Source organism: Perca flavescens, chromosome 2, assembly GCF_004354835.1.
Source record: "Perca flavescens isolate YP-PL-M2 chromosome 2, PFLA_1.0, whole genome shotgun sequence".
Lineage (NCBI taxonomy): Eukaryota > Metazoa > Chordata > Actinopteri > Perciformes > Percidae > Perca > Perca flavescens.
Window position 1 is genome coordinate 16662111 of NC_041332.1, and position 25389 is coordinate 16687499.

At 40.8% G+C, this 25389-nt stretch overlaps 1 protein-coding gene across 6 annotated transcripts in view; it reads left to right on the top strand.

The window, feature by feature from the left end:
* The window catches only part of add3a (adducin 3 (gamma) a), a 114781-nt gene extending 90264 nt beyond the window's left edge, over positions 1-24517 (top strand). For 4 of the 6 annotated variants that reach the window (XM_028594476.1, XM_028594486.1, XM_028594461.1 and 1 more), the window contains 13 exons: positions 1250-1401; positions 1708-1788; positions 6250-6399; positions 7192-7335; positions 8280-8378; positions 9479-9655; positions 11692-11943; positions 13398-13502; positions 13696-13782; positions 15145-15168; positions 15968-16076; positions 18879-18971; positions 21568-24517. In XM_028594476.1, the coding sequence (XP_028450277.1) occupies positions 1250-1401; positions 1708-1788; positions 6250-6399; positions 7192-7335; positions 8280-8378; positions 9479-9655; positions 11692-11943; positions 13398-13502; positions 13696-13782; positions 15145-15168; positions 15968-16076; positions 18879-18971; positions 21568-21818 (1724 nt within the window). In that variant the 3' untranslated portion in view covers positions 21819-24517. The remainder of the gene's footprint in view (positions 1-1249; positions 1402-1707; positions 1789-6249; positions 6400-7191; positions 7336-8279; positions 8379-9478; positions 9656-11691; positions 11944-13397; positions 13503-13695; positions 13783-15144; positions 15169-15967; positions 16077-18878; positions 18972-21567) is intronic. The other 2 variants (XM_028594501.1, XM_028594495.1) reach the window with 2 other exon arrangements.
* Positions 24518-25389: the final 872 nt, after the last annotated feature.

A 25389-nucleotide genomic window follows, 5' to 3' on the forward strand; every position in this document is an offset into this window, starting at 1 on the left:
CCATATCCAAACATGAGCTTTGTGTGCTTAAGGGCATAAATACCCCAAGACAACCCAACCCCAGACTCCGGAAGAGCTACGCATACTTCTCTAGTGTTTTTTGATCTTGGAGTTCTGTCCAGGAGCCCATATGTGAAGTCTGCTTTCAATCACAGTGCTGGAATGCACAACTAATGCAGAGTTACATGTCACAGGCAATATAGTGGTTCAGTTCAGCATTAACCCATAATCAAGGAATCTTAGAAAGAAGGAAGAGCCATACGTCATTAGAATTTTGCATGGGTGCCAGACTTTGGTTCGTTCTATTGAAGTTAATGGGGCAGGCATGACAAGGCCCACTATAACCCATCATATCTGTGTTGTTTCACCTTTGAGTGAAAAATGATTCCACAACATAAAACACTTTACGTTATGGTGATTGATTTTTTTTGTCTAACTGTGCACGTTTGTTTTTCTTGTTATTGGTCTCCAAACAGATCATGGCTCTTTTCAGCAGCTGCATATAGCTCCACTAAAGCCCCTGGTTGGTCTAAAATAGTTGCTACATCATGATACATGACCAAACGGGCCAGGTCCAACACATCACTAATGACATTGATTAAGCTAGAGAGGCTGTAGCTAACATTTGCTATCACTCACCAACATGGCAGTCTGTTTCTTTTACACCTTTCACAAGGATTATTTCTTACTAATGGAATTCATCCCCAAATTAATGTAGGACCTCTCAACAGAGATATTGCTGGCCGACGTTAGCTAAACAAAGTTGGCGATTAGCGTCACCTCCTGACAAACATAGGAAACATTATCAATAGAGCTGGCATGTTACCCCTCTTGAATTGTATAAAATATTTGTTAACAGTATGATGGTTGGTTAGTTATTGATAATGCTCTATTACAATCAAATACATGTAGAATGCTACAGGCTTGGCACCAATGACGTATGTGATGAGTAATGGCGCTTCTTTTTCTATAAGATTCCTTGCCTATAGTTAGGAAGTGTAAGAGGCCTTGGCAGTAAACAAAGTATAAAGGTTGGAGTTTACATAACCTCAGTTGTTTTATGTGGAGCCAGATGTGTCAGATACATCATTTTAAAAAAAAAAAGACAGATGTTGACAGTGGCCCTGTTTGGCTGTTGTTGTCGTCGTTAGGAAGAGAGGATAAAAGTGTAATTTTAATACGAATAGTACTATTTTCTTTAATGCATGTTATATTTTTTCCCTTTAACCCTGATAATTCCATTGTTTAGGTCTGGGGATGGTCACTCCCATCAATGACCTGTATGGAATGGAATCCAGCACGATGGTGAAAGGCGAGAAGCTGACCCGCTGTAAACTGGCCAGCCTTCACAGAGTGGTGGACCTGTTCAGCTGGGCCCACTTCCCCAGCTCCTACATCACAGTAAGACGCCACACCAAGAGCACGACTGCATTCAAAAATTGAATAGATTAACTAACTAATCAATGAATTGTCCGGATTCCCGTTTTACTTTGACAAATAGCAGCATGCTAAAACAAATAAAAGACAGATTTCCTTTTGACTTGTCACTCACTTAACTTTTGACCAGAAAGAATAAGAATAGTCTATCCTTACTAAGGGCTGTTTTTTTTGTTTGTTTTTTTTACCCAAAGTTCAACTTGGTTGCTGCCAAATTTCAATCAAATTGATACCCCAGTAAAAAAGTGATTTCACTTTTTCTTGTCTTAGGCTCGAGTCAGTAAAGAGCAAGACCACATCCTCATCATCCCCAGAGGACTGTCCTTCTCTGAGGCGTCTGCGTCAAACCTGGTAAGAGACATGAGAAGCCGTGGACCTTTCCCAATGTTATTTAGTTATATATATATATATATATATATATATATATATATATATATATATATATATATTGCAAAAAGAGGTGAGGTAATTTCACATAATATAAAAAAAATATAATCTTTTAATTTTATTTTCAGATGATTGTCAGTTAAACAAAAACAGACATTTTTATTTTAGTGTTTGTGTAACTTTGCAATTGAAACACAAAGAAATAAGAAACCCACAGCAAAGAGACTATTTAGGAATTGATTTTAAAGCTTAACTTTGACTTTAGCAATACCTTGGTTAGAGTGAAACAAATAACATTGTGACCTTGTCTATGTATGTTTGTCAACAGTGCTCTGATTATTAAGGTTTCAGCCTTCATTGGACAGGGCTAATGCTTTTCCACTTAATCAGACATTTACTTCCTTTAATTTGCTTCCTGGAATTGTATGAAGGGGAAAATATTGGATAAACCTAATTTCAGTGTTCAGTGTGGTCTTCACATCTCTCTCTCTCTCTCTCTCGCTCTCTCTCTCTCTCTCTCTCGCTTTCACAACAAGTCAGCTAATATTGTGGTTTAGGTTGTTTGTCTGCACACAGCACAGCGTGTGCATGCTGTGTCAATAGATGTGCAATAATGTGTGCCTGCCTTACATTTTAGCTCCCTCTAATTCAGTTTCTATTTCCATCTGTTTGTCTGTCTCCTCTTGCTCTTGCTCTACTTGTTTTTTTTGGCTCATTCCAATGTATCAGACACAAATAAGTTTTGTTAAAAACAAGATATGGCACCCTGATTTGTGGTATTAATGACAGAAGGTATGCCATGAATAGTTTTATTTACTTAATAACCTGAATAAATTAATGACGTACAGTGTACTGGGCATGACCAGCCAGCCAGAGGATTGTTTAGATTTGATGCACAAAAAGCACTTCAACATTCATTCTTCTCTGGAAAATACTGGATTTGTCAACTCCAACTTATAAGATTTGTGAAACTTTAGGTGTTTCAATATTTAAAACACTAATTGTGCTTTAAAGTATATATTTTGTCTTTTAAATAAAATATGGCAAACTTGCCCCATAGTAGTACATTCATGAAATGCCTTTCATGTTTCTTGTGGATGTGGTTTGTTTGATATTCAGACAGGAATATGTATGTGCGTATAGCAAACAAAGCCACATAACTTCCCCACAATTACATTTTTATGTTTTGTGACTTTACCAAAGTTTGCATAAAAGTTACTCAGCACTTGAATAATATCTTCTGTCTTTTTCTCTCCTCTGTTCTCTCTGCTTTGTGTACCTCTCTCCTACTTTATCTTCAACACCTGTGCAAACATACATACACACATATACACCTGTGTAATGTGACTGCAGGTATGGGTCGACAGCTGGATCTAGTAGCAATATTGCCGACAGACAGATTTCACTGTTTGACCTGCATGAGCGGTTGGCAGGCAGAGAATCTCAGCTGAAGTTTAGTTCCAGCTGATCCAAAGAGAGTGAAGGCAAGGCAAGCCAAGGCAATTTTTTTTTGTATAGCACATTTCAGCAACAGGGCAATTTGAAGTGCTTTACATAAAACATTAGTTAAGTTAAAAACAATAAAAAATATAAAAGCTGATTAAATACACAATTTTCGGACGCTAGTACGCAACAACGTGTAAGCCCTCGCTCTATATGCGTAATCCACCCGCAATCCTTGCCGTTCCCAAAATGGCCCGGTCCCACTGGTCTTACTTTTTATTTCTTTTCTTTCAATTTTCAACAATGTAACTTCAGTATAAGAACAATTGAAGAAGACTGAATTCCCCAGCATTTTTATGATCATTGAGACAGATTTGTTTTATTCTTTATTCCTCTCCAAGTCTGTTTTTTTTTTTTTTTTTTTTTTTTAACTAATCGGGAGGTTGGTCTTGCTTTGTTTCCTATCGTATATTTGATTGTATATCAAATAAAGCAAAATCGAACGAAATGATGTTGTCTGGCACCATCAGATTGACCTAACTGATTTAGTCTGTTTGTGTTTTGATGGCAGTCTGTCACTGCTGGGTTTCTCTCTTCTCTCTAACCTCTTCTTCTTCTTCTTCTTCTTCTTCTTCTTCTTCTTCTTCTTCTTCTTCTTCTTCTACTCTTTCAGCCTGTTTTGATCCAGGGATCTCTATAGTTACATGGTTGAGTTCAAGTGTTTAGAGAGCAAACAGGTTGCTTAAGTGGAAGTTATCCAAAATAAAGAGTTTGGGAGGTCATGCTGGGGTGAGCTGGGTGGAGGCTGTAGCGTCAGAGAAAGGCTGAGGTTTAGTTTCCATCTGTCTCTCCCTCTCAATCTGTCTGCTGGAGCTCTGAGGTGAAGGTGGGTATATTTGAGTTTTCGGTTCGTCCATTACATTCATCTTTTAAACTAAACCGTTTGGTGTCAGTACAATGATAGAGATGGACCTTTCCTCACAGGGTCAGGTAAACATCTTGAATATGTAATTTTCAGTTGCCCACACTTCTTGCTCATGGCACTTATCATGTACCTTCTATTCAGCCGAATCACATTTCAGATTCTTTCTGACACGTCCTTTGGCATCTTTTTATAATTAGAAGTGCTATGTTTGTCGAAGGGCCTCTCAGCAGTAGGGCAAGGGTGTTACCAACGGTGTGAGGGAGGTGCATTATGAAGATCGTGACAGGGTGAACTGAAACTGTACTGGTCATGTGATTTAAACCAATCGATGTTTGAATGCCTGACAGCTGGCTGTGGCTGTGTGTGGAGACAAAGATGGCGGTAGTTAGTTACGCTCGGCTGGTGCCATTCACTTTCCTCTGCTGGATGAAAGATCAATAGACGGTCATCCATCCAAACATCCATGTGGCTGTTAAAAAGGCAGAGCAGCACTCAGCAGCACTTTTTTTTTTTTTTTTTTTTTTTTAGCCCGAGTTGACCAAGAGATACCAGCAAGCTGTGGACTCCACCCTGCTGTTTTAATTAATCAATATTTTATTTAATTTTTTATAACATTGTGTTTTTGTTCTAATACCAAAACATATGTTACTTTGAAGACATAGATATGTTCTACACTTTTTTGTATGTAAAGCCAAACTCACTAATGCATTAGTTTCTGATGTTGATAATATAATTATGCAAGCGCTAAAATTGTGAAAATTGGTGATGAATTACCATTTAAGTATTGTTTATTTTAAATTTTTTATGCAATTTAAATAATGTTGGTATGAGGCTGCTCCTGTGGAAAATTAGTTTTTTTTACAGGTGATTCAGAGGAAGGAGCCTGTGTGTCTTTAAAGACCTTCACAGAAATGCCTTTTTACCTTTTATTTTATCAGTGAATTATTTTTTTGATGCACCACCATTTGTAATTCAGGCTTCTGGTTTCCTGTTGCACTAGTTTTATGCTAAGGAGGCTGGTAAGGGCATTGTGCAGACACTGCTTTCCCGAATTTCACTGCAGCAACCCTTCCCTGGTTCCCTTGCTTAATAAGTTTCTCCAGGGAACCCAATTCTTCTGAAGGAAGGAGCAAAGTGCAGCCCACGTGAAGCACATGCTTAAAAAATGAGACTCTGTACATATTTAGCTAAACTGGGTGTCTTTCATTAGCTTCAGAATGGATAATGGATGCCCTTTACTGTTGTCATAACACACGCTTACAACTTTGTATTGTGAAAGAGAAATGTGAGCTTGTAGATGCTGGTTTGTATCACAGAACACTTTGTACAAGGTCTGCAGGCAAAGCTGTGTTTGCTGTTTGTTATTAGCTTTCACAGCGAAGACTGACATCTGCAGTCAGTTGCTCTTTCTTCAGGTTTTATACCTCAGTCTCTTTGTCCAGTTATCTGTCTTCATTTTCTTTGGTTATCTAAGTTTTCCCTCCAGGTCTCTGCCTCTATCTTTCCCTCCATCACTCTTCTTTCCCATCCTGTAATCTAATAACTGCTAACTGGCTGGTAATGAAGTTGTCATAGTAAAGGACATCATGTCAGCCCTTGACTATATTATGTTTCCTGGTAATGCTCCAATTCATTTCTTGGAGAAGAGCAGACAGAGAGGATATATCGTTGATAATGTGATTTCTGTCATTAATACTGATTGATTTTGACTTGTGTTTATGTCTTCTTAGTTAATGCATCAGCTCTGTGTTTATGTGTGAGGGGATGGATCTGGTTATGTCCGTCTCTAGATGTGCTTTAGTGCCTGGGCATATTCGATTACAGTGATCAGTTCACGGTTAGTTATCCAGTATGTCTCCCTTCAGCCTCATCATATTCCCTCTCCCCCTTTCTTAGGAGAGCCGTTTAGATGATGCTGCTGTGAAGTTTTCAAAAAGCGTGTTCAGCTTGTGTTTGAGTGCCTTTTGCACCAGTTAAAAAAGGGAAAAGGTTTGGGGTATTAACAGCTTTACATCAAACGTTCACTGACTTTGTCTCCTCCAACTTTGTTTCCCCAGGTGAAGGTCAACATCATCGGGGAAGTGATCGAGCAGGGCTCCACCAACCTGAGGGTCGACCCCCAAGGTTTCAGCCCCCACGCTGCCATCTACTCCATGCGTCCAGACATCCGCTGCATCATACATGTGCACACTCCAGCCACGGCTGCTGTGAGTTGACCCAGATGATTGTCAAAGCTCCCGATTAACCTGCAGAACACCTGACGCTCTTTTTGACAGGGAACATGATAATCAAATGTTGGACTTTGAGTTGAGTTGTTTCGGGGGGTTAGGGGAGGGGGGTTAGAAATTTGAATGGTGCATTATATCCAGTGTTGGGCAAGTTTATTCCAAAATGTAATACATTATAGATTACTAGTTACTGTCATTTGAGAGTAATTAGTTATATTACAATATTACTGTCTCTGAATTGTAATGCTTTACATTACTTTTGCGTTACTTTTCAGTTACTTTTAACAAAATAACAGCGGGAGTTTGACTTGGCAGGTAGCTTGTGATTTTCATCCCGGGATCAATAAAGTCTCATCTTTATCCACTTTAATACTCATAGTATTAATAATGTGAATATGCAAAGTAACTGGAGAGGAATAATGGTCTGTAAATGGACCCTGTTATGGGAAGTGTTTGTGATATGCAACAAAGGTGCCTCGTCTCTGCCGGCATCAGAGAAGTACAGATTTTTAAAGTATTCTTCACAGAGGCATCTTAAGCCCTCGCACAGGACTAGTATTACCTGGGAACCTCCAGTAATTTAAAATAATTGCAGAGGTCTTCTGTGATCTTATTCCCGTGCAAATCTGCCATGTCTGTAATTTGTCAAGTAAAATCTATCTCGTGCGAATAGGGCTTTAGATGAAAAAAACAGCTGTAACACACACACTTCAAAGCTTCTTATCTCTCATATGTCTCTGCTGCCTTCGTTTGACCTTCCTCCTGCTTTAGGTGTCATCTATGAAGTGTGGCATCCTGCCCATCAGCCAGGAGTCATTGATCCTGGGTGATATCGCCTACTACAACTACCAGGGCAGCCTGGATGAGCAGGAGGAGCGCAGAGAGCTGCAGAAGGCTCTGGGGCCGACAGCCAAGGTAGGAAAACCAAGAAAACAGAGCGAGGTCTCCCAGCTGGGCCGCCCTCACCGTTCGTAAAGAATTAGCTCACTTATTAGAAATATGCCTAATTAGCTTTCTTGCCAGCAGTTAGATGAGATTGATTGATTGATTGTCGGCTGTAGCTTCATATTAACTGCGCAGACATAGAGGGAGGTATTGATCTTCTCATCTATTGCAGATGCAATGTCAAACTATTCCTTTAACCATGCACCCTCTTTAATAAAAAGAAAACACTCACACGGACAGAAGAAAAAATATGAAAAAGAAACTGAACATTTCAGGAAAACGCAGACCAAGCCTGTGATGTGTAGACCTGATATCTTGAAAGGTGTTTTAACATGCTCAGGGAAGGAGTGTTTTTGTTCCTTGTCCTTGCAGTCAAGAAAGAGAAATTAACTGATTATCAGGGTGTGGCTGATTTTGAAGAGGAAAGTATCAAGACCGTCAAACAGCGCATTCTGTTGATTATGTCACTTACCTTCTGCGCCTCCTTATTTGTGTTCCTACATGTGCTTTTCTATTTGAGCATATTATTGCACTTGGTTTCTTTTGAAAAGATCAGGCTTCAACAGAATTTAAATTGGCGAACATTCAGGGAAGTGAAGGTAATTTCCACTGGCGGTGTGTTGCCAAGTCCTGCTGTTGTCCTCCAGTGGCCCAACCCTTGATACATGGAATCAGAAATGTTTTGGTGGTAACTTGTAAATGAATGGACCTGTAGAAAATTAAGCAAGCTAGGACCTCTAAAGACTCTGTTTGATCTGACTGTTCTGCTGTTCCTAATCACGTGTGTGTGTGTGTGTGTGTGTGTGTGTGTGTGTGTGTGTGTGTGTGTGTGTGTGTGTGTGTGTGTGTGTGTGTGTGTGTGTGTGTGTGTGTGTGTGTGTGTGTGTGTGTGTGTGTGTGTGTGTGTGTCACAGGTTTTGGTGCTGAGAAATCATGGTGTGGTTGCTCTTGGGGAGACCATCGAAGAGGCCTTTCACTACATCTACAATGCCCATTATGTCTGCGAAATCCAGGTACACACACACACACCAACGCACAGACTCTGCGTTCCAGCTGCACCGCGGTTTTGTTCCGTCCTCCGCCACGCGCTATACCACACCAGGAGCGTCTCAGAAGCAGAGCTTCTTGCCTGCCTGACTCTCAGATTTCATTGTCTCTATAAGTACTTTAAAGAACAATGACGTGTTTATTAAGCTAGTAGTATCTACCTTCCACTCCAATCAGTCCTGCAATTAAAATCCTTGCCTTCTCTTCTCTGGCGTTGTCCTTATATAAATCTCCAAGATGAATCTCTCTTCGTCTATGTTGTTGTATAGGAGACATAATACGATGTTGGGGGGGGTTTTGGTAAATTGACTGGATGCTCTCGCTGTTTCCCTTCCTGCAACGGCTGTTCTAAAGCCATGCGGAAAATAGACCTGGCGCGTATCTTTAGCAGATTGTGGAGCAGCTCTATGGAAGCGCATTACATTCACAAAAACAAAAAGTTAGGCACCTTATCTGGTAATTATGAGTTACTATCTCATTATTATCCACTTGGATATCATTAATGGTTAAATAAAATCTATTCAGAGGAACACATTTCGAACGTAACGGGTGAGAGCTATAATAGATCTCATGATTATTTTAATGCTTGTATCAAAGTTATTGTTATGTGTGGGATTTCCTTGCTGTTTAGCTGTTGGACCCTTGCGTGTCTTTGTGTTCACTTGTACGGAGGATTTAAGAGATGTTGTTGTTGTGTCCCTCGCTGTAACAGGCGTACCAAATCTCCTGATTGACTCTTCCCAGTCAAGCAAAAGAAAACGTTAATCTATCCTGCAAAGCCCAGCTTAATTTCTATAAATAAATCCCCCCACCATGTTTGTTGTATGCCATGTACTGTATATCCCTTGATGCTTTAGATTGAGGGGTATCTCATTTTGATTTTGGTAAATTACGTCTTTCTTCTGGGTGGAAAATGGCCAGGAAGTATTTTCCTGCGTATTCTCATTTTAGGTCAATTATATAATGCCACAGATAGAATTTGGCGATAGAATAAGTGTTCTACGAGCCATCAGTCGGCTGTAGATACTCACACGCTTCTCCCTCTGTCCTTATTTTGTGATTTCAGGTGAATGCCATCTCGTGTGCTGGCGGCGTGGACAACCTGATAGTGCTGGACAAGGAGAAGTACACATCACGAGTGTTTGACGTGGCCGCAGCGAGTGCTGTCAACATGGGTGGACAGTACAAGTGGAAGATTGGCGAGCTGGAGTTTGAGTCTCTGATGAGGATGCTGGATAACATGGTGAGTCCACATACGTCAAAGTGAGAAGATTTGTATATTCGACTCAAACACACTGATAGGAAACAAACGCTCATCTGTTCATTATTAAGCCTCAGGCTCGTCATATGACTAGATACGATTAACACTTTTCGCTTCACTTCTGTGTACAAATAAGCTCAGACGCAAATATAAAAAATGACATGAAGGATTCAGCATATTATCGCCTTGTTCGAGATCGTTTTTCTACAAAACCAATCCTAAAGTGATAATATGTCAACTAAATGTCTGTTTGACTTTTCTTTGTCATTCATTGAAAAAAAACACAATAGTGACACAACCTAAAAGCATTTGATAGATGCATTACATTTGTTTTAAATGTCCTCCCTGGGAAAAATCCTCTGTGGTTGGTTTTATAGTACATTTCTGTTTCCGAGAGGTCGCCCCTGAGGAAGAACAGATTTTGAAGAGAGCGCCCCATACATAAACCTAAACTGTATTATCAGAAAGTACAAGAGTACTGGGTGTTGTTAAAAGACAAAGTTGGAGGAAGGAGAGATTCTTTTTAAATGACACAATTAGAAATTTGGGGGAAAGAGGGTGTAGGCGAAATGTGCTTTGAAGAGAGAAGGAGTGATGATAATGTTGCATCACCACAAAGAGTGCTGCATCTTTGGTAAATTATTATTATTATTTATTACATTTATATAGCGCTTTATCATAGACACTCAAAGTGCATTTGGGGGGAGGGGGACTGCTCTCTAACACCACTAATGTGTAGCACCCACCTGGGTGATGCATGGCAGCCATACAACGCCAGACGCCAGAACGCTCACCACACATCAGCTAGTTAGGGAGGGGGAGGGGAACATATTTTAGTGGTGGGGGAAACCGGAGAACCCGGAGAAAACCCACGCAGACACGGGGAGAACATGCAAACTCCACACAGAAAGGCCTGGATTTGAACCCAGAACCTTCTTGCTGTGAGGCCACAGCACTAACCACTGGGCCACCGTGCTGCATGTAAATGTCTTTGCTCTCTTTCTGTCCGAGTGTCTTGGTGTCTGTCTCTGTCTCTCTTGCATCCCTATTTGAGTCTCCCTCTCTCGCACCCCACACTGTTTAAGCTTTCTTTCCCTCGCTTCCTTATTTCTTCTTCTGCTCTTTCAAGGAATCCCCCTTTTATTTAACACCTCATAAACACTGCATTCATATCAGATAAGCTGTTGGATTCAGTACAAGACCCAGGCACGGTGATGAGAATGTGTGGATGGAAAAGAAACTAGTCACTCTCTCCATCCCCCTTTAACAACCAGTATACAAAAGACCTTCCTGATTTAAATGTGTAAAATATGGGCGAAGAGCATGCCATCCCAGCTGAATCGAGTCAAGTTGAAAGGTCAACTTTGTCCTTTGAACTTAGATGCATAGAAAAGGACAAAATGGAAAAGAACGGAACGTCACGGTCGAGCCGAGTGTGGAAAAATGTCTGAAAAACAGCAGGACCAAGTAAGAGTTCAGCGACCGCGAGAGTGTGGAGAAATGGGAGTGTGAGAGAAAAGAATTGATGAGGTTAAAGAGGAGACACGTGAGTGGAAGACGGGGAATGAGGGAGAGGGACGAGACAGAATAGGTCAGTCAGGAAATGGCTCTCTGACTCTGTCCTCTGTGCTGCAAGAAACCCCCGTGGTCACAACACTGTTTCTCTCTTTCTTTTCCATTTGACTAACTGTGAAACTGGCAGCTCAACCAGCGTTTACGGGAAGGGAAAGTCACAGAGTAAATGCAAAATTCTGCTCCTCCTGGCGGGAAAAAAAAATGATGTCATCTAAAACTATTGATGATCCTCATTGGCTAAACAAGATGTTACAACAGTAGAAGGAGTGGATGGAGGAGTACAAGTCAAATAGGGACTACGTAAATACAACCGACTGAATAAACCTCCTGTGTGGCCATGAGATTTTGTTTCCTGGTCATTGCTCATTGCAAAACTAAACGAACCAAATCAACTCAGATCTAAGAAAACAAACTGTTTTGTGTGTTCTGGTTTCCTGCTGCAGGGCTACAGGACAGGTCACGCCTACAGGCACCCTATCATAAGAGAGAAGCCGAGGCACAAGAGCGACGTGGAGATCCCCGCCACAGTCACAGCCTTTATGTTTGAGGAGGACGGGGACGCCACACGGCTGCCCTTCAAGTTCCTGCAGCAGCGGCAGCAGAGGGAGAAGACGCGCTGGCTCAACTCGCCCAACAGCTACACCAAGGTCAGCGTGGAGGGCAGAGAGGAGCGCTACAACAGCCGGACAACCACGGTGAGCATAGTGTTCATGTTGATGTGAAAAAACCTGAAGAATAATGGTTTCGGTTTTATTCTGATTTCTAAATGCATGAAGCCGAGGTGAGTGAAAAGTCTTTCCTTAGGTTTCACCAAATCACATGTATCGTTTGTGTGTCTACACGTGAATATGGATTTAAATAATAATCCTAAACATGAAGTGACAAAGTGAACATCATAGCTTGACTTGTCATCCAGTTTAATGTGTTGACCGCTTTGTTTTCACTGGAGTTGGTCCTCAGTGTTTAAAACCTAATACTAGGTCGCCATCTACAGGCTGAACAGAGAACTACATTTATGTTGGTTCTGTTGCACTAGTTGGTGTTACTTAGTTACCTCTGAGGTGTTTAACTTAGTGACTCTATAAAAGATCCCTCCAGTGATTTAGTATTGCATTTCCACAAAGTTAGATGTGTCATGGGGGACACATTTAAAGAGAATGAAAATCAAAGCAGCAGACTGTGAAATATACTGACTGTAAGTCCCTCATAATGGTGGATCTTACAGTTCCCTTAATGCAATTTAATAGAGTTATTCATCAGACCCTCCCTAGTCTATATCCACGACGTTCCACTTCCGGGATTGCTTCGGTGACGCAGGAAATTCCGCCGGATGCATGTCTTTTCGCCCATGTCCGTTACCTTTCCGCTTTCTTTGTGTTGGCATTTTAAACTCCAGTCGATTTATGAGGATGTATGGTTAACTGCTCCTCAAATCTCTGCATGGTGAATTGAGACAGCTAGCTAGACTAGCTGTCCAATCTGAGTTTTCTGTTGCACGACTTAAACAACTTTTGAACCAAAACAAGTTCCTTCCCAAGGCTATTTTGGCTCTGTGCGGAGCTTAGTGCTGCCCATGACGATTGTGATTGGTTTAAAGAAATGCCAATAAACCAGAGCACGTTTTTCTCCCATCCCGGAATGCTATGTGGACTAGCCAGACCCTCTTCCACAGCGCTTGGGAGGATGGTCTGCCAAAGCGAGACTAGACCCTCCCTGACTGATGGATGCCCATATCTCTCAAACTCCCCCAGTTTGTAATACAAACTTTTTGAGAAAAAATTGTGATTAAAGAATAGATGTAGAATAGATGTGTTTTGAAATGCTATGAAATAAGGTTACATGGGCGCCTGGGGAGCTCACCTGGTAGAGCAGGCGCACATATATAGAGGTTTACTCCTCGACGCAGCGGCCGCAGGTTCGACTCCGCCCTGCGGCCCTTTGCTGCATGTCATTCCCCCTCTCTCTCTCTCCTTTCATGTCTTCAGCTGTCCTATATAAATAAAGACCTAAAATACCCAAAAAAGAAAAGAAATAGGGTTACATACAATAGTAACAATAGAGTTTTTACGTATTTATACAGTGCTAGGTTGTTGTTATTTGGAGCAGACAGTTTTGATCTCACCTGTTTTCACCTGCCTTCCTTCCACAGTGGATGAAGGCAGAGGAGACAGGAACCCCGATCCGGATCGAGGACCCCAATCAGTTTGTCCCTCTCAACACAGACCCCAGTGAGGTGCTGCAGAAGAGGAATAAAGTGAGTCTTTAACTCTTTCCTCTCAGGCAGATCTTGTTAAATGTAAAGTTGTACAAAGTTGTACAACGCTTAACGTGTCAGTCATTTACTTTTGAGTTCTGGATTGTTTTGACCGTAGTTTTAAATCGGTCAGAGTCGCTGTCCACGCTTCATGCTTCCTGATGACATTAATGTGTGTTTTGACCTATCATAGATCAGAGAGCAGAACCAGTTTGATTTGATGTCATCGGGGCCACGCTCTCAGCACCTTGCAGGCATCCCTGTTGATGAACCACGACGGGTAAGAACATCCACTCTTTGATGTTCAGACATTGGGAAAATAATCTGAATTCACATGGTTGGGGAGCCGGGATAACTCACCTGGTAGAGCGTGCGCCCCATGTACAAAGGCTCTGCGGCCGCAGGTTGGACTCCGACCTGCGGCCCTTTGCTGCATGTCATTCCCCCTCCCTCTCTCTCTCTCTCTCTCTCTCTCTCTCTCTCTCTCTCTCTCTCTCTCCTCTCTCCCCTTTCACATCTTCAGCTGTCCTATATAATAAAGGACTAAAATGCCCAAAAAATCATCTTTAAATTCACATGGTTTGCTGGCATTACAGACATACAGAAACACTGGTGGCAAACAGTAACCTGACTCCGCCAGATGGATTGCTTCGCATTTGCTCGGCATATCCATCTGGAAACTTTCTGTTTGTAGAACTTTTGGGAAGGGGAGAAAATACTGGTTAGCTGACTGGATAAACCATCTGTCTATCACCACCTATGTTGGTGATAGACGGGAGAAGAGCAAAAACATCTTTTCCTCCGAGAAAAGCCTCCAGTGCCGTTTTTTTGCTCTTCTTTCAATGAAGGAATACTTTCTAATTCGGATAAAACTTGCGCGATAGCTACGCTCATCTCATCCGTGGATGCCGCCATATTGTTTAGACTGTCGCAGTTTGATGTTACTGCCAACCAGAAAATGGTTTTGTTTCCTGCTGAAAGAGGCACCCGTTTACTGGAAACAGAGTTCTCTGAAACCAGGGGGAGTTCAGAATATTCTTAATTAATCTTTGTAAATACAAAGTAATGACAGATATTTGAAGAAAACACAAAATCAAGTCAAGTGGGTTTTATTGTCATTTCAACCATATACACTGTATATAGTGAAACGAAACAACGTTTTACCGTGGATCAAGTGGTGTTACACATTTAAAATATATTAAAAAAACGACATTATATAAAAACGAAATTTGAGACAGGCTACATTTAGTGCACACACATTATAGACTATACATAACGTGCAAGACAGACAAGGGACAGGACAGACAACAGACAACAAAAGACAGGGCATAAGTAGACTTGTAACAGAACATGGATTGTTATAAATGAGGTGAAGGTAGAATATATAGAATTTAGCAGAAGAAAAAAAAATCTTATCATTTTGAGCCAGTTTAATGATGCCTATTGACCACTAGGTGGAAGTAAGTGAGAACATTTTGCACAGACAAAGGGAACCTCGAGTAAGCTGAGAGTTGCACTTAGTTATCAAGAGAAATTATTAAATAGACTGTGATAAATAAACATTTAGGACAGATTACGGTACAAATATCAAATTTTGACATTTCGATGCTGATGGTTTTGTCATTGGTGTCTTGTCTTGAAGGATCTGGTGCAGAGAAAAGTTCTGGTAAATATCCACAAGCATTTCCCAATTGTTGCCATTGCAATGTGTTTTTTTTTTGTGGATTACTTTTACACCTTTTTGCCAGATCAGAACAGAAAACATTGCACGTTTTTAAATGTTGTATTTTTTAGATTGACACCAATGTTAAATGAATTTTCAGCAGTTTTATTTCTGCTTCACACAAAGTTGCACTCGTTTTTCCGTGTGTGAGTTCTTGAGATGAGAAGTTGTGTTGGAGCATGTTGGTTTTTTTTACACAAAAATCTAAGAAGACATGTTATAAAATGTGTTTTTTGTGTGCATGTGTGTGACTTGTTTTGTGAGTATGATGGTGGCCCCAGTCTAAACTGCATTAGTACACGTCTCTTGCGTTTATTTTCCACAGTCTGTTAAAAAGATGTTGGTTTGCAAACTAATTGGTTGAGAATTTCTGTGTAGAGTGTGTGATTACATGAGCTCTGTGTGATGTGGTCGTCACTTTTATCTTTAAATGAACAGCCTTAGTTATGTCATAATGAATGATTGTCCCTCTCAGACACAGTGTGTGTGCCATTGGGAGTGTGTATATGATTGTTTTTTTTTCCTTTCTTGTTTCTTTGTTTGTGTGTGTGTGTGTGTGAGAAAAAAGAGGGATCTGTTATTTTGTGTGTGTATGCATTTATGCTCTGATGCGTACATCAGTTTGTTTGTGTGTGTGTGCTTTTGTTTTTCTGCATTTCACAGAGCGTGTATGTGCATGTGCCTCCTGACTGTTTCTGTGTGTGTGCTCCCATGCTCACCCCTCTCCCTGTCTCCTCCCCAGCCATACGTGCCCACAGAGGAGGAGCAGATGGCTCCGCTGCCTCCCAACCCCTTCAGTGAGCTGTCAGAGGAGTACCGCAAGAACGTGGGGAGCAAGCAACTACTCAATGGTACGACACACATGCATAAACACACACACTTGGACAAACATGCAAACTCATACAGGCCAGTCAATACATTAATGAATGTCCCTAGGTGTGTGTGGATTTGATCCTGAAAGCTTTTACACTCAAATTGCAAACACCACAAGAGCCCAGTCACACTGAGAGACATATGGACTGCACACACTGGCACGCACACATGCACGCACACAGACAGACACATGAAAAGGTTAATTTAACATCAAATTATCAGATTATTGAGCAGGTTTGAAACAATCAATAATCAATCTGTAAGCCAAATTTTGAAAGCATGCAGGTAGAAATCAGTTAGAGGCAGCAATATTTGTCACTAGATTTTAAGGGAAGCAGCAGGTCTCTAATAGTTACATTTTTGGTTTACTGTTTAGAATTTGCTCTTACTGCTGTCTTTTAAAGTAAAATGTATTGTTCAACTGTAAAATATCATCCTCTGGACACACATTATCTCTATTGCAACTCTTTAATAACAACATCTGAGCTGTCCATGCAAAAATCTACTATCTTTCTATTATTCCTTCAGATATTGGTATCAGCCTCAAAAAGTGATATGAGTTCAACTCTAGTTTGTATCTCTGACATGCACTGAGAGTAAAATCTATTGGATTTGACCTGACAGTGAAGTCTCAATCTAGCAGATCAATCTATCTAACTGGTTGCTACCTACTGTAGTGTGCTCTCTGAGCTTTTTCATTTGTTTAAAAGAATTTCAACTGTAGAAAAGACAAGACCCTAAGAGACAGATGTGAGCACGTCCTGCTGAAGGCTGTAAAAGTTGTTAACCTGCACCATCTGACATTTTCAAGTGCTTAGAATCTGCTAAAACAGCAGGAGCAGATTTCAAACTGAGCTCGAACCAAATCAGGATTTCTTAAATCTGTCCCTCCGCATCTTCTCCTCCTCCTCCTCCTCCTCCTCCTCCTCTTCCTCTAGTCTTGACTTGCAGATTGATTACTGCACATCTTGATTTAGTTCTGTGCTCTGTCAGCAATTTTGTTGTTAATAAACATCCATATAATCTTAGGGTCTGTAGCGCTGTCACCTTAACAGCGATCCCAGTGGACACTCCCGTTTTCTAACACACTGCCTGGGGTTTCACATACAAACACTCACCTATATACCTTATGACATAAGGGCCTGTCCCCACAGGCTCCACTGCTGCATTCATCTGTGTTAACTTTGTGTGTGCACACACACTCACACACAGGATTGTCAAAGCTAATCATATTAGCTCTCTGTCCCATGCCATTCAGACAGGCAGGGGGGAAATCAATAGTGAAGGGGGGTTGTCCACTAGTCCCAATTCTGAACAGGCTCCTGCCACGTTGGTCCAGATTAATGTGTGTGTGTGTGTGTGTGTGTGTGTGTGTCTGTGTGTGTCTGTGTCCGTGTGTGTGTGCATCAGCATGAACATGTGTTCATGCATGTTTATAGGATCATCCAAAGGGATCATCCTTATGTGCATATGAAACAAGGCACATGTGCGAATGCGTGCGTGCGTGCGTGCGTGCGTGTGCACATGTACTGTATGAGAGTCCAGTGTGACTAAGATGGCAGACCAAACAGACAGCAGGTCTTCACACCCGCCACATGAGCAGAGCCCGTTGCTATGACACTGTTGCCCCCACAGCCCCACGAATCCCCGGTGGCCAATCTGGATGCAAGCTGGAGACCGTCTGTAATGGCCTGATATATGCCCGGGCTACACACACATACACACACACATACGCACGCGCGCACACACACACACACTCACGCACTCACTTGTAGGTTTAGCTTGTGATTAGTGGTATCCAGTCCACTCCGTATATTAATTTTGTAAATTGAAGTGTGATAATTTAAAAAATGAAATGTCAAAACTGATCCAATTAAAGCATGTGTGGTGTAGAGTATAAAATGTGCATATTGCATAGAGAACAGCACTTTCACTGCACAGACCTGTCATGCAACCAGGTTCTATATTCTGTTGTGAATGACTGTGGCGCCTTAGCCAACTCAATGTGTAACCCTGAATGTGCTAATGAATGTGTTAAAGTGATATGGGACTGCAATTCATTCACACTAATCAGCATTTAACACTAATGAAATTACTAATGCAGAACTGGACTGTAACATTTACTGTACATAAAAGTTGTTCGAAAAGCTGTTTTTTTATGTAATAGATACAAAAACCAGATACAAAAAAAGTCCTCAATTAGTTTTCATGCATTACGAGCCATGAAGGACCATAAGGTGCTCCTGGTGAAAAAACTGATGATACAAGTCATTATTGCTTATTTTCTTAATTTTTAGCCCAAAATTTGGACAACATAATTTGGTTAACAAAATCATTATGATACAATTCCACTAGAAGTCTAAATACACTAATAATACCCAGCCCTAGTTTTTAATATAATTCATCTCCAGCTCTGGGCATCTAGACTGCAGCTCAACCCAAGTTAGTGTTGAGGGTAAGAAAATGTTACAGTGCATGCTCAGCCTCCAGGGAAAAAAACCAGATAACAAGTGACGATCAACAAAATTTTTGTGGAAAAGCAGCTGTGCATGGCCTGATTCTAACGTGTGTGTTACACTAATCTCTTGAACACCCCCCCCCCTCTTCTCCCCTTCCCACTCCCTCACCCTCCCTCTGACCCTTCATCCCAAATCCCCCTCCACAACCTCTCATCCCACTCACCCCTGCTGTCGTCCCACTACTTCAATCCTCTACACCACCCTGCAATCCTCTCATCCATCCCTCACCCCCCCTCGACCCGCACCCCGCCCCTCCTGCAGATGCAGAGCACGAGCTAACCTCCGACGACGGCTCCACTCTCTCTCAGTCTCTGTCTCTCACCCAGTCCCCGCAAAGCACTCCAGCTAAAGAAGGTATCACTCACTCAGAGAGAGAGAGAGAGAGAGAGAGAGAGAGACACACTTTGTCAGAATGATCTTCCCTACCTTGCTGTGTGTCTTTAAGCGTTAAGAGGAGTGTTTGAGTGTGTGTGCATGAGAGTGCAAATTAAAAATGAAATGGTCTAAGAGCTCTAACTGATCTGTGCTATAAGTTTGAACCGCACTAATGATTTTTCTTGTAATACCCGTCTACAATGAAACCGCAATAATAACAATAATCATCCCATCCCTCCATTTAACACCTAATTTGTGCTTTTTTGACAAATACATTTCTGCTGTTGGTTAGGAATACTGATTGTAACCCACCAGGAGTGTTGAAGCAAACCTTTAAAGCACTTACTTATTCTGCATTACTGCTGACAGTTTTTTACAGCATACATTTATATTTTCAACATGTTAGGGATACAAAAATAGATTCAGAGGCTCTGGTGTCTGCTCATTTCAGTATGATAATCAAGGACTTCTTTAATATACTGTAGGTAATCCATCCCAGCAGCAATTGTCCAACTTGAACCGCTTACCTTGGTGCATTCAGGGACATCTAAGATTTCAGAATAGTTTGACAACTTGGAAAAACATTGCCTTCTTGCAGAGAGTTAGACGAGAAGATTGATACCACTCTCCTGTCTTAACGTTTGGAGCTAGAGCCAGGTGTAAATACAAAAATATGCCTACTAGCACATCTAAGACTTAATGATTAAAAGTGTTACATCTTATTGTTTAATCCATTCAAAACATGTGTAAATGGACAATTTGGGGTTTTACATAGTCACTTATTGTAACTATTTAATGATGAACAGTTTTTTTGTCTTCGCACTTCTGTTTTTATGCTAAGCTAAGCTAATACCCTCCCAGCTGTAGCTCCATACTTAACGCTCTGATCTGAATGCTATCAATCTCCTCGTCTTTTCCCCAAAATGTCAAACTATGATCACACAGTTTTTTTGCTAGCTAACTGTCAATCTTGAGTGTTGGAGCATCCTTAAAGGTGCCACTAACTAGAATTGTTAAAACCAGTTCACAACAACACAAGATCTTTTGCCTCTCTCTTGTCTTCGGCGTAATACATTGCAGACCTGCTGGGTTGGTAACCTGAGCATGCTATGATGTCACATCACATGATTGTGGGTATTAAATGATTGCCCCTCACTGCCATTTGGATCCACAGTCTTGTATCTATTAACCGAGAAATCCTTGTGTCTGACATTTGAAGCCAGTTGGTGTACCTCCAAGAGAGACAAAGATCACAGCGGCCTCCTTACAAGTTATAAATAATGACACTATGGGATTGACTTCCTGTCAGCTTCCCTCCAGCACAAACATGCAAAACCACACAATGAGTAACAATTAAGCCACAACGGCACATTGGCTCAGGGGACTCATATTGTCTGACACCACCTCTATGAGGTCAGCCCGGCGTAGTTGTGCTGAAACCAGGCCAATTGTTGTGTGCAATGCTTTTAATGTCACCCCGTGTGTTTCTTTTGTGCTCAAGATGAAAATAACACAAGAAGTCATCACTTGTTTCAAGTTTTAAGGAGGACAGACTCTCTGGGCTATCAGGTCACTGGAGTTTTACACTGGGATATTATGAAATATGTGGAGCACTGGGACACTGTGTCTCTTTATGTGAAGCGGAAGTTCAACACATTTCAAATGGTATTAGTGTGTTTGGTATAGTAGGAATGGCAAAGCCTCACATTAACTACCTGAGCACTGTGAGGCATTCAGGGGGTAGACATATTAACATGAACACCTGTAAAATATTTTGCAGTCCAAAACAGTTTTCCTGCCAGTAGTATTTTACAAACTGTTTATGTCAAAAAACATAGATTCTGTTACATTTTGCAACTGTTCATGTTGGCGAGCTCACGTCTTCTATGATGGGCAAAAAGCCTAATATTTTCTATGGATTAACAATTGTATATATGTGTAAATACTGATTAAAAAAAATACATGTTACAATTTCAAAAGATACGTCGGATAAAACGTAACAAATGAGCAGAGAAATGATTTATCGGGTAATTAAGTTTATGTCTATTTTTTTAACATATTACACCTACGACTGGTTCCAGCCAGTGATCAAATAAAAAGACAAAATTCAGCTTTTTATTTTCTGGCTTTGGTGACTTTTTTTTTATTTTATTTTTGCATGCCTTTACCCACCTTTTTTTAAGTATATTGACGGCATACATTATTAAAAATGTTATCTATCAAATGTAAATAATATGAAATGGCAATATATGGAGGAAAGCGCAAATTATACTTTACATGTAGAACTAAGGGTCTTTGTGACTTGACTTTATTTTGCATTGTTTGTGCTTGTTATTGTTTGACTTGCAGTGAATATAATAGGAGATCAGTGTTTCCCAACGTGATTTACAAAAATGGCCCACATTGTTTACTCTTCCACATTAGGACTCGCCTTTGCACTAATTTTAGTCATATGAAGCACAGGTGATATTGTTATTTATTAGGTGTTGCCTGTAAAGCAGAATTGAGTGATGTGAGTGATGTTTCTCATTCCTTGTCCTCGCCTAACCTGTGTGTCTCACTTCTCCTCCCTCAGACAACCACACAGGCCTGATGAACGGCAAAGACGAGCACGGCGACGCGGACGAGGAGCTGTGCAAGCGCGTCAGCCAGCTGACCACCAGCGTGGAGAGCGTGGAGATCACAGTGCGCGCCGGCGAGAAGATTGAGGAGGCACTGTCCCCCGAGAGCTCGCCCTCCAAGTCGCCCAACACCAAGAAGAAGAAGAAGTTCCGCACCCCGTCCTTCCTGAAGAAGAACAAAAAGAAAGAGAAGACGGAGGCCTGAGAGCTGAAGGGAAGGCCGCCTGCGCAGAAGAAGAAAGAGGGGCGGCAGCCACCGTTTCTGTTTAATGTCTGTGTTTTTATTTTGTCTCCGTTTTAAATGTCCTTTTTATGTTTTTGATTTTGTTTGACATTTTTTAACAAAAGGTATAATGTGCAAAAGGAAGAAGAAGAAGAACGGATTGCATAAAAAATGATTGGTTTGCAACAAAAAAGCAAGGTCTCCTTCTGCTAAAAGACAAGAATGCTTGTGAAATTTTGGGATGGGTATGTGGGTCCACAAATTAGAGTTGCAGCAGATGTGGGGTGACGGGTGACTTGGGAGGGTGTTGGGTGTCTGCACACCTGATCACCTATGCAGTACTCTAACAGGGCTCCTTGGAAGCCTTAAAGTGTAATTTAAGGCCGTTTAGTTCCTGAATAACTGGCTCCTCCTGTGTTGTTTCCCAGGCTGAACATAAAACTTGAAACCACCTCGCATATTTCTTGCTTCAAAATCCAATTTTATTAAATGATTGGGTTGGAACATGAGTGCTGTAAAACTGCACAAGTTAAAACTAAACTTTTTTTTAAGACTCCAACAGTCTTTTAAGGTTTTGTTTTTACATTCTGGTCACCTGACTCTACATAGGGAACTGAGAGGCCACATGAAATTTAAAGTCACACTGGAAAACACAGTCTCGGAAAGAAAGAAAAAGAACAGCCGCAGGGTTTGTGTTGATGTATTTACTGTGAGAAAAGTTTTCTCTCTGCTCTCGCCCACTCTTCTGATACATACCTTCTCTTCAGGTGATTGTGGTTGAACTAGAAGATAAGTTCAAGACTGGACTGGTTAAGATAGTGAGGATGAAGGCTGGCAGTTTATCACAACTAAGTTGACGTGATCTCAAAGAGCCGCTGACTCGCTCCGAATATTTATGTAGCATTTTCATATCTTCTCCTCTTAATCTCAATGGTTTCTTTGTCAAACTAAACGGAAGAAAAGAAGAAACAATCTCATTTCAGTAAAGCTTCACTGTTTGTGTCTAGTTTGTCATCTCGTGAAATTTTATCTTTTTTTATTGAACACAAAATTGGTATTAGTCAACTCTGTTTTGTATTCATTTGTAAGCTTTTACAGAGAATTACAGATGTTACGCATGTTTTCTCTTTTTTTTTTGCAAGAACTGAATTTATATGGCTGACTATGTTCTGTAGTGATGCCTGATTGCTCAAATTATATTCTAATCTGCAGAGTACACAAATTTACTATATAATACAGATATATGAAAACTGGATATGTTGGCTATAGATTTTTAACTATATATTTTTTATTTTATTGTGCTGCACTTTTCTTTTGGTACATAACACATTTTAGTTGCAGGTGGTTTCACCAGTTAAGGAGATTGTGAAGTTATTGGTAAAAGTTGTGCAAGTAGCAAGCGAGGCATCGCGTCGGAGAAAGGTCAGGACCCAGAAAGTGAGTCGAATGAAGAAAGAAAGAATAGTCTTTCATTGGTGTCACACGTGAGAAATGATCTCTACTGCTCAACTCAAACAGAACAGGAAGTGTAGTGCGGAAATACAACGTCCAACTAATCTGCAGTCGCCAGCTGAAATGAGAATCCTGGATGGTGGAGTGTGGAGTGGTGACATCTTTTGTTTGGTGTGTTTTGTTTTTAAAGCCATATTGTAATTTTCTTTTTTTTTCTCCATCGTTTTTAATGAGACAAGGGTTGCGATTCTCGTCTGCCTGCTCGGGCGTCAAGGACCCTAACAAGACCTCTGATAAATCACCCCAGTGACTGCATCGACACCCCTGAGGCTCCCAAAGCCTACGCTTCCTTGCTTAATTGGCCGTTTCTTTCCTCCTGGAACTGGAACATTTTAAGGAGGTCGTACGGACATTTTATTTCTATTTGATCGCTCTGCGAGCCCGGTCGTCATTTCAGCTTCTTAAGCCTCCCCACATGTAATTTCTCTAGTAAACACGATTGTGTTGTAACTGTCAGATGACCCACAGTTGAACTCTGCAAAGCCAAAGTGTGATGGGTTGCCACATCTCCTCCCCCTGCAGTTTAACCAGATGTACCAATATCCCAGCTAGCAATGTGAAGTATTGGATTTGGGGGAGGGAGGGTTTACAGACACATCTTTAGCTGTGTTAAACGATAGCTTTTGGCTCTGGGCAAAGAGCTGAGGTCACACAACTAAGAGATGGAGAAGGGAGGTGTGAGTTTGGAAATGGAAGTGCATATGTGTGTAGTAGAGAGGGGCAGGGGGTAAGAACAACCTGACACTAACGCACCATGTTTTTATCACTTCCTTCATACCATCTCGTCTCTCGGAAGGTTTTTTCATCCTCCATTTGTATCGCAGTACGCTTTCTTTTTTTTTCTCATAGTTTGCAGAGAGCACTAGGCTTTTTTAATTAACCATTTTATGAGCATACATTGCTTCCAGATGAACTGAATGTGCATTGCATCTTTTTTATTTTCCCCTCTTCTGTTTCCGACTGTTTGCACCTTGCTTTACTAATGCCTCTCTATCCACCTTTTTCTGTTTTTAAAAAAAGAACGAGTTTTGCTTTGGCATGCCAGAATGAGCCAAGCTACTTTGTGACCTGTGAAAAGCCTATATGAATGGTTATCTAATGGAGTTGCTTTTAGATGTATTGCTAATCAGTGTACATTCACAAATAAAACTGTATTTTAAGAAACAGAAGCTCATTTTTCATGTTTGTTCATCACAATCCGCATCATTCCTCAAAACAATTTTTAAGTTTAACATAATCCATACACACTCATTTTCCTTTACGCCATGATCATGACTTGAGCAGTTGAAGATGAAGTGGACACATTCAGTTTAACAAGCTTAACGCTGCATTTTTCATGATAATTTTACAGTATTGTAGAAAAGCTTCAAAGAAGGAACAATGCTGAAATACAGTACTTTAGTGTTAAGTAAGCAGGAAAAAACAGTAACCGGTGCCTTTTATCATCTTTATTCATGATGTTAAATGAGAATGAAGTGTGTGTGTGTGTGTGTGTGTGTGTGTGTGTGTGTGAGAGAGAGAGAGAGCGAGAATAGTTCAATCAGGAAGTCATGGCACATTTATAGCAATGATTGACTAAATGCAAGTGAAAACGTGACAATGAACATAACAGAGGCACAGGACATGCGAAAGCACTTAAGCAGACTTGTTGTGAAATGCAGAAGAATTACACATCACACATTGAGATGTGCATTGTTCTGTGAATATAGAGAGAGCAGTATATGAGGTATTTCTCCAAAATGCTGTATATTCAGAAAGTACACATTACCATAGATTTGCTTCACCATCAATATGATATATATTTTGTTATTGACCTACTATAAATACATTTTATCAAGTCATTTTATTTACCTGTAAACACATGTATCCTGTTGTATTCTTTAAAGCAGTGGTTTTCAACCTGGGGGCTGGGACAATAATTACAGGTGTAGGATATAAAGAAATCAAAATTCTGTGACACCAAATAGGTTTTAATTTTTCAGACTTTTCTCTCATTGTTGGGTGTTTCTTGTGAAATACTGTGTAGTTTTTACCTCTATAG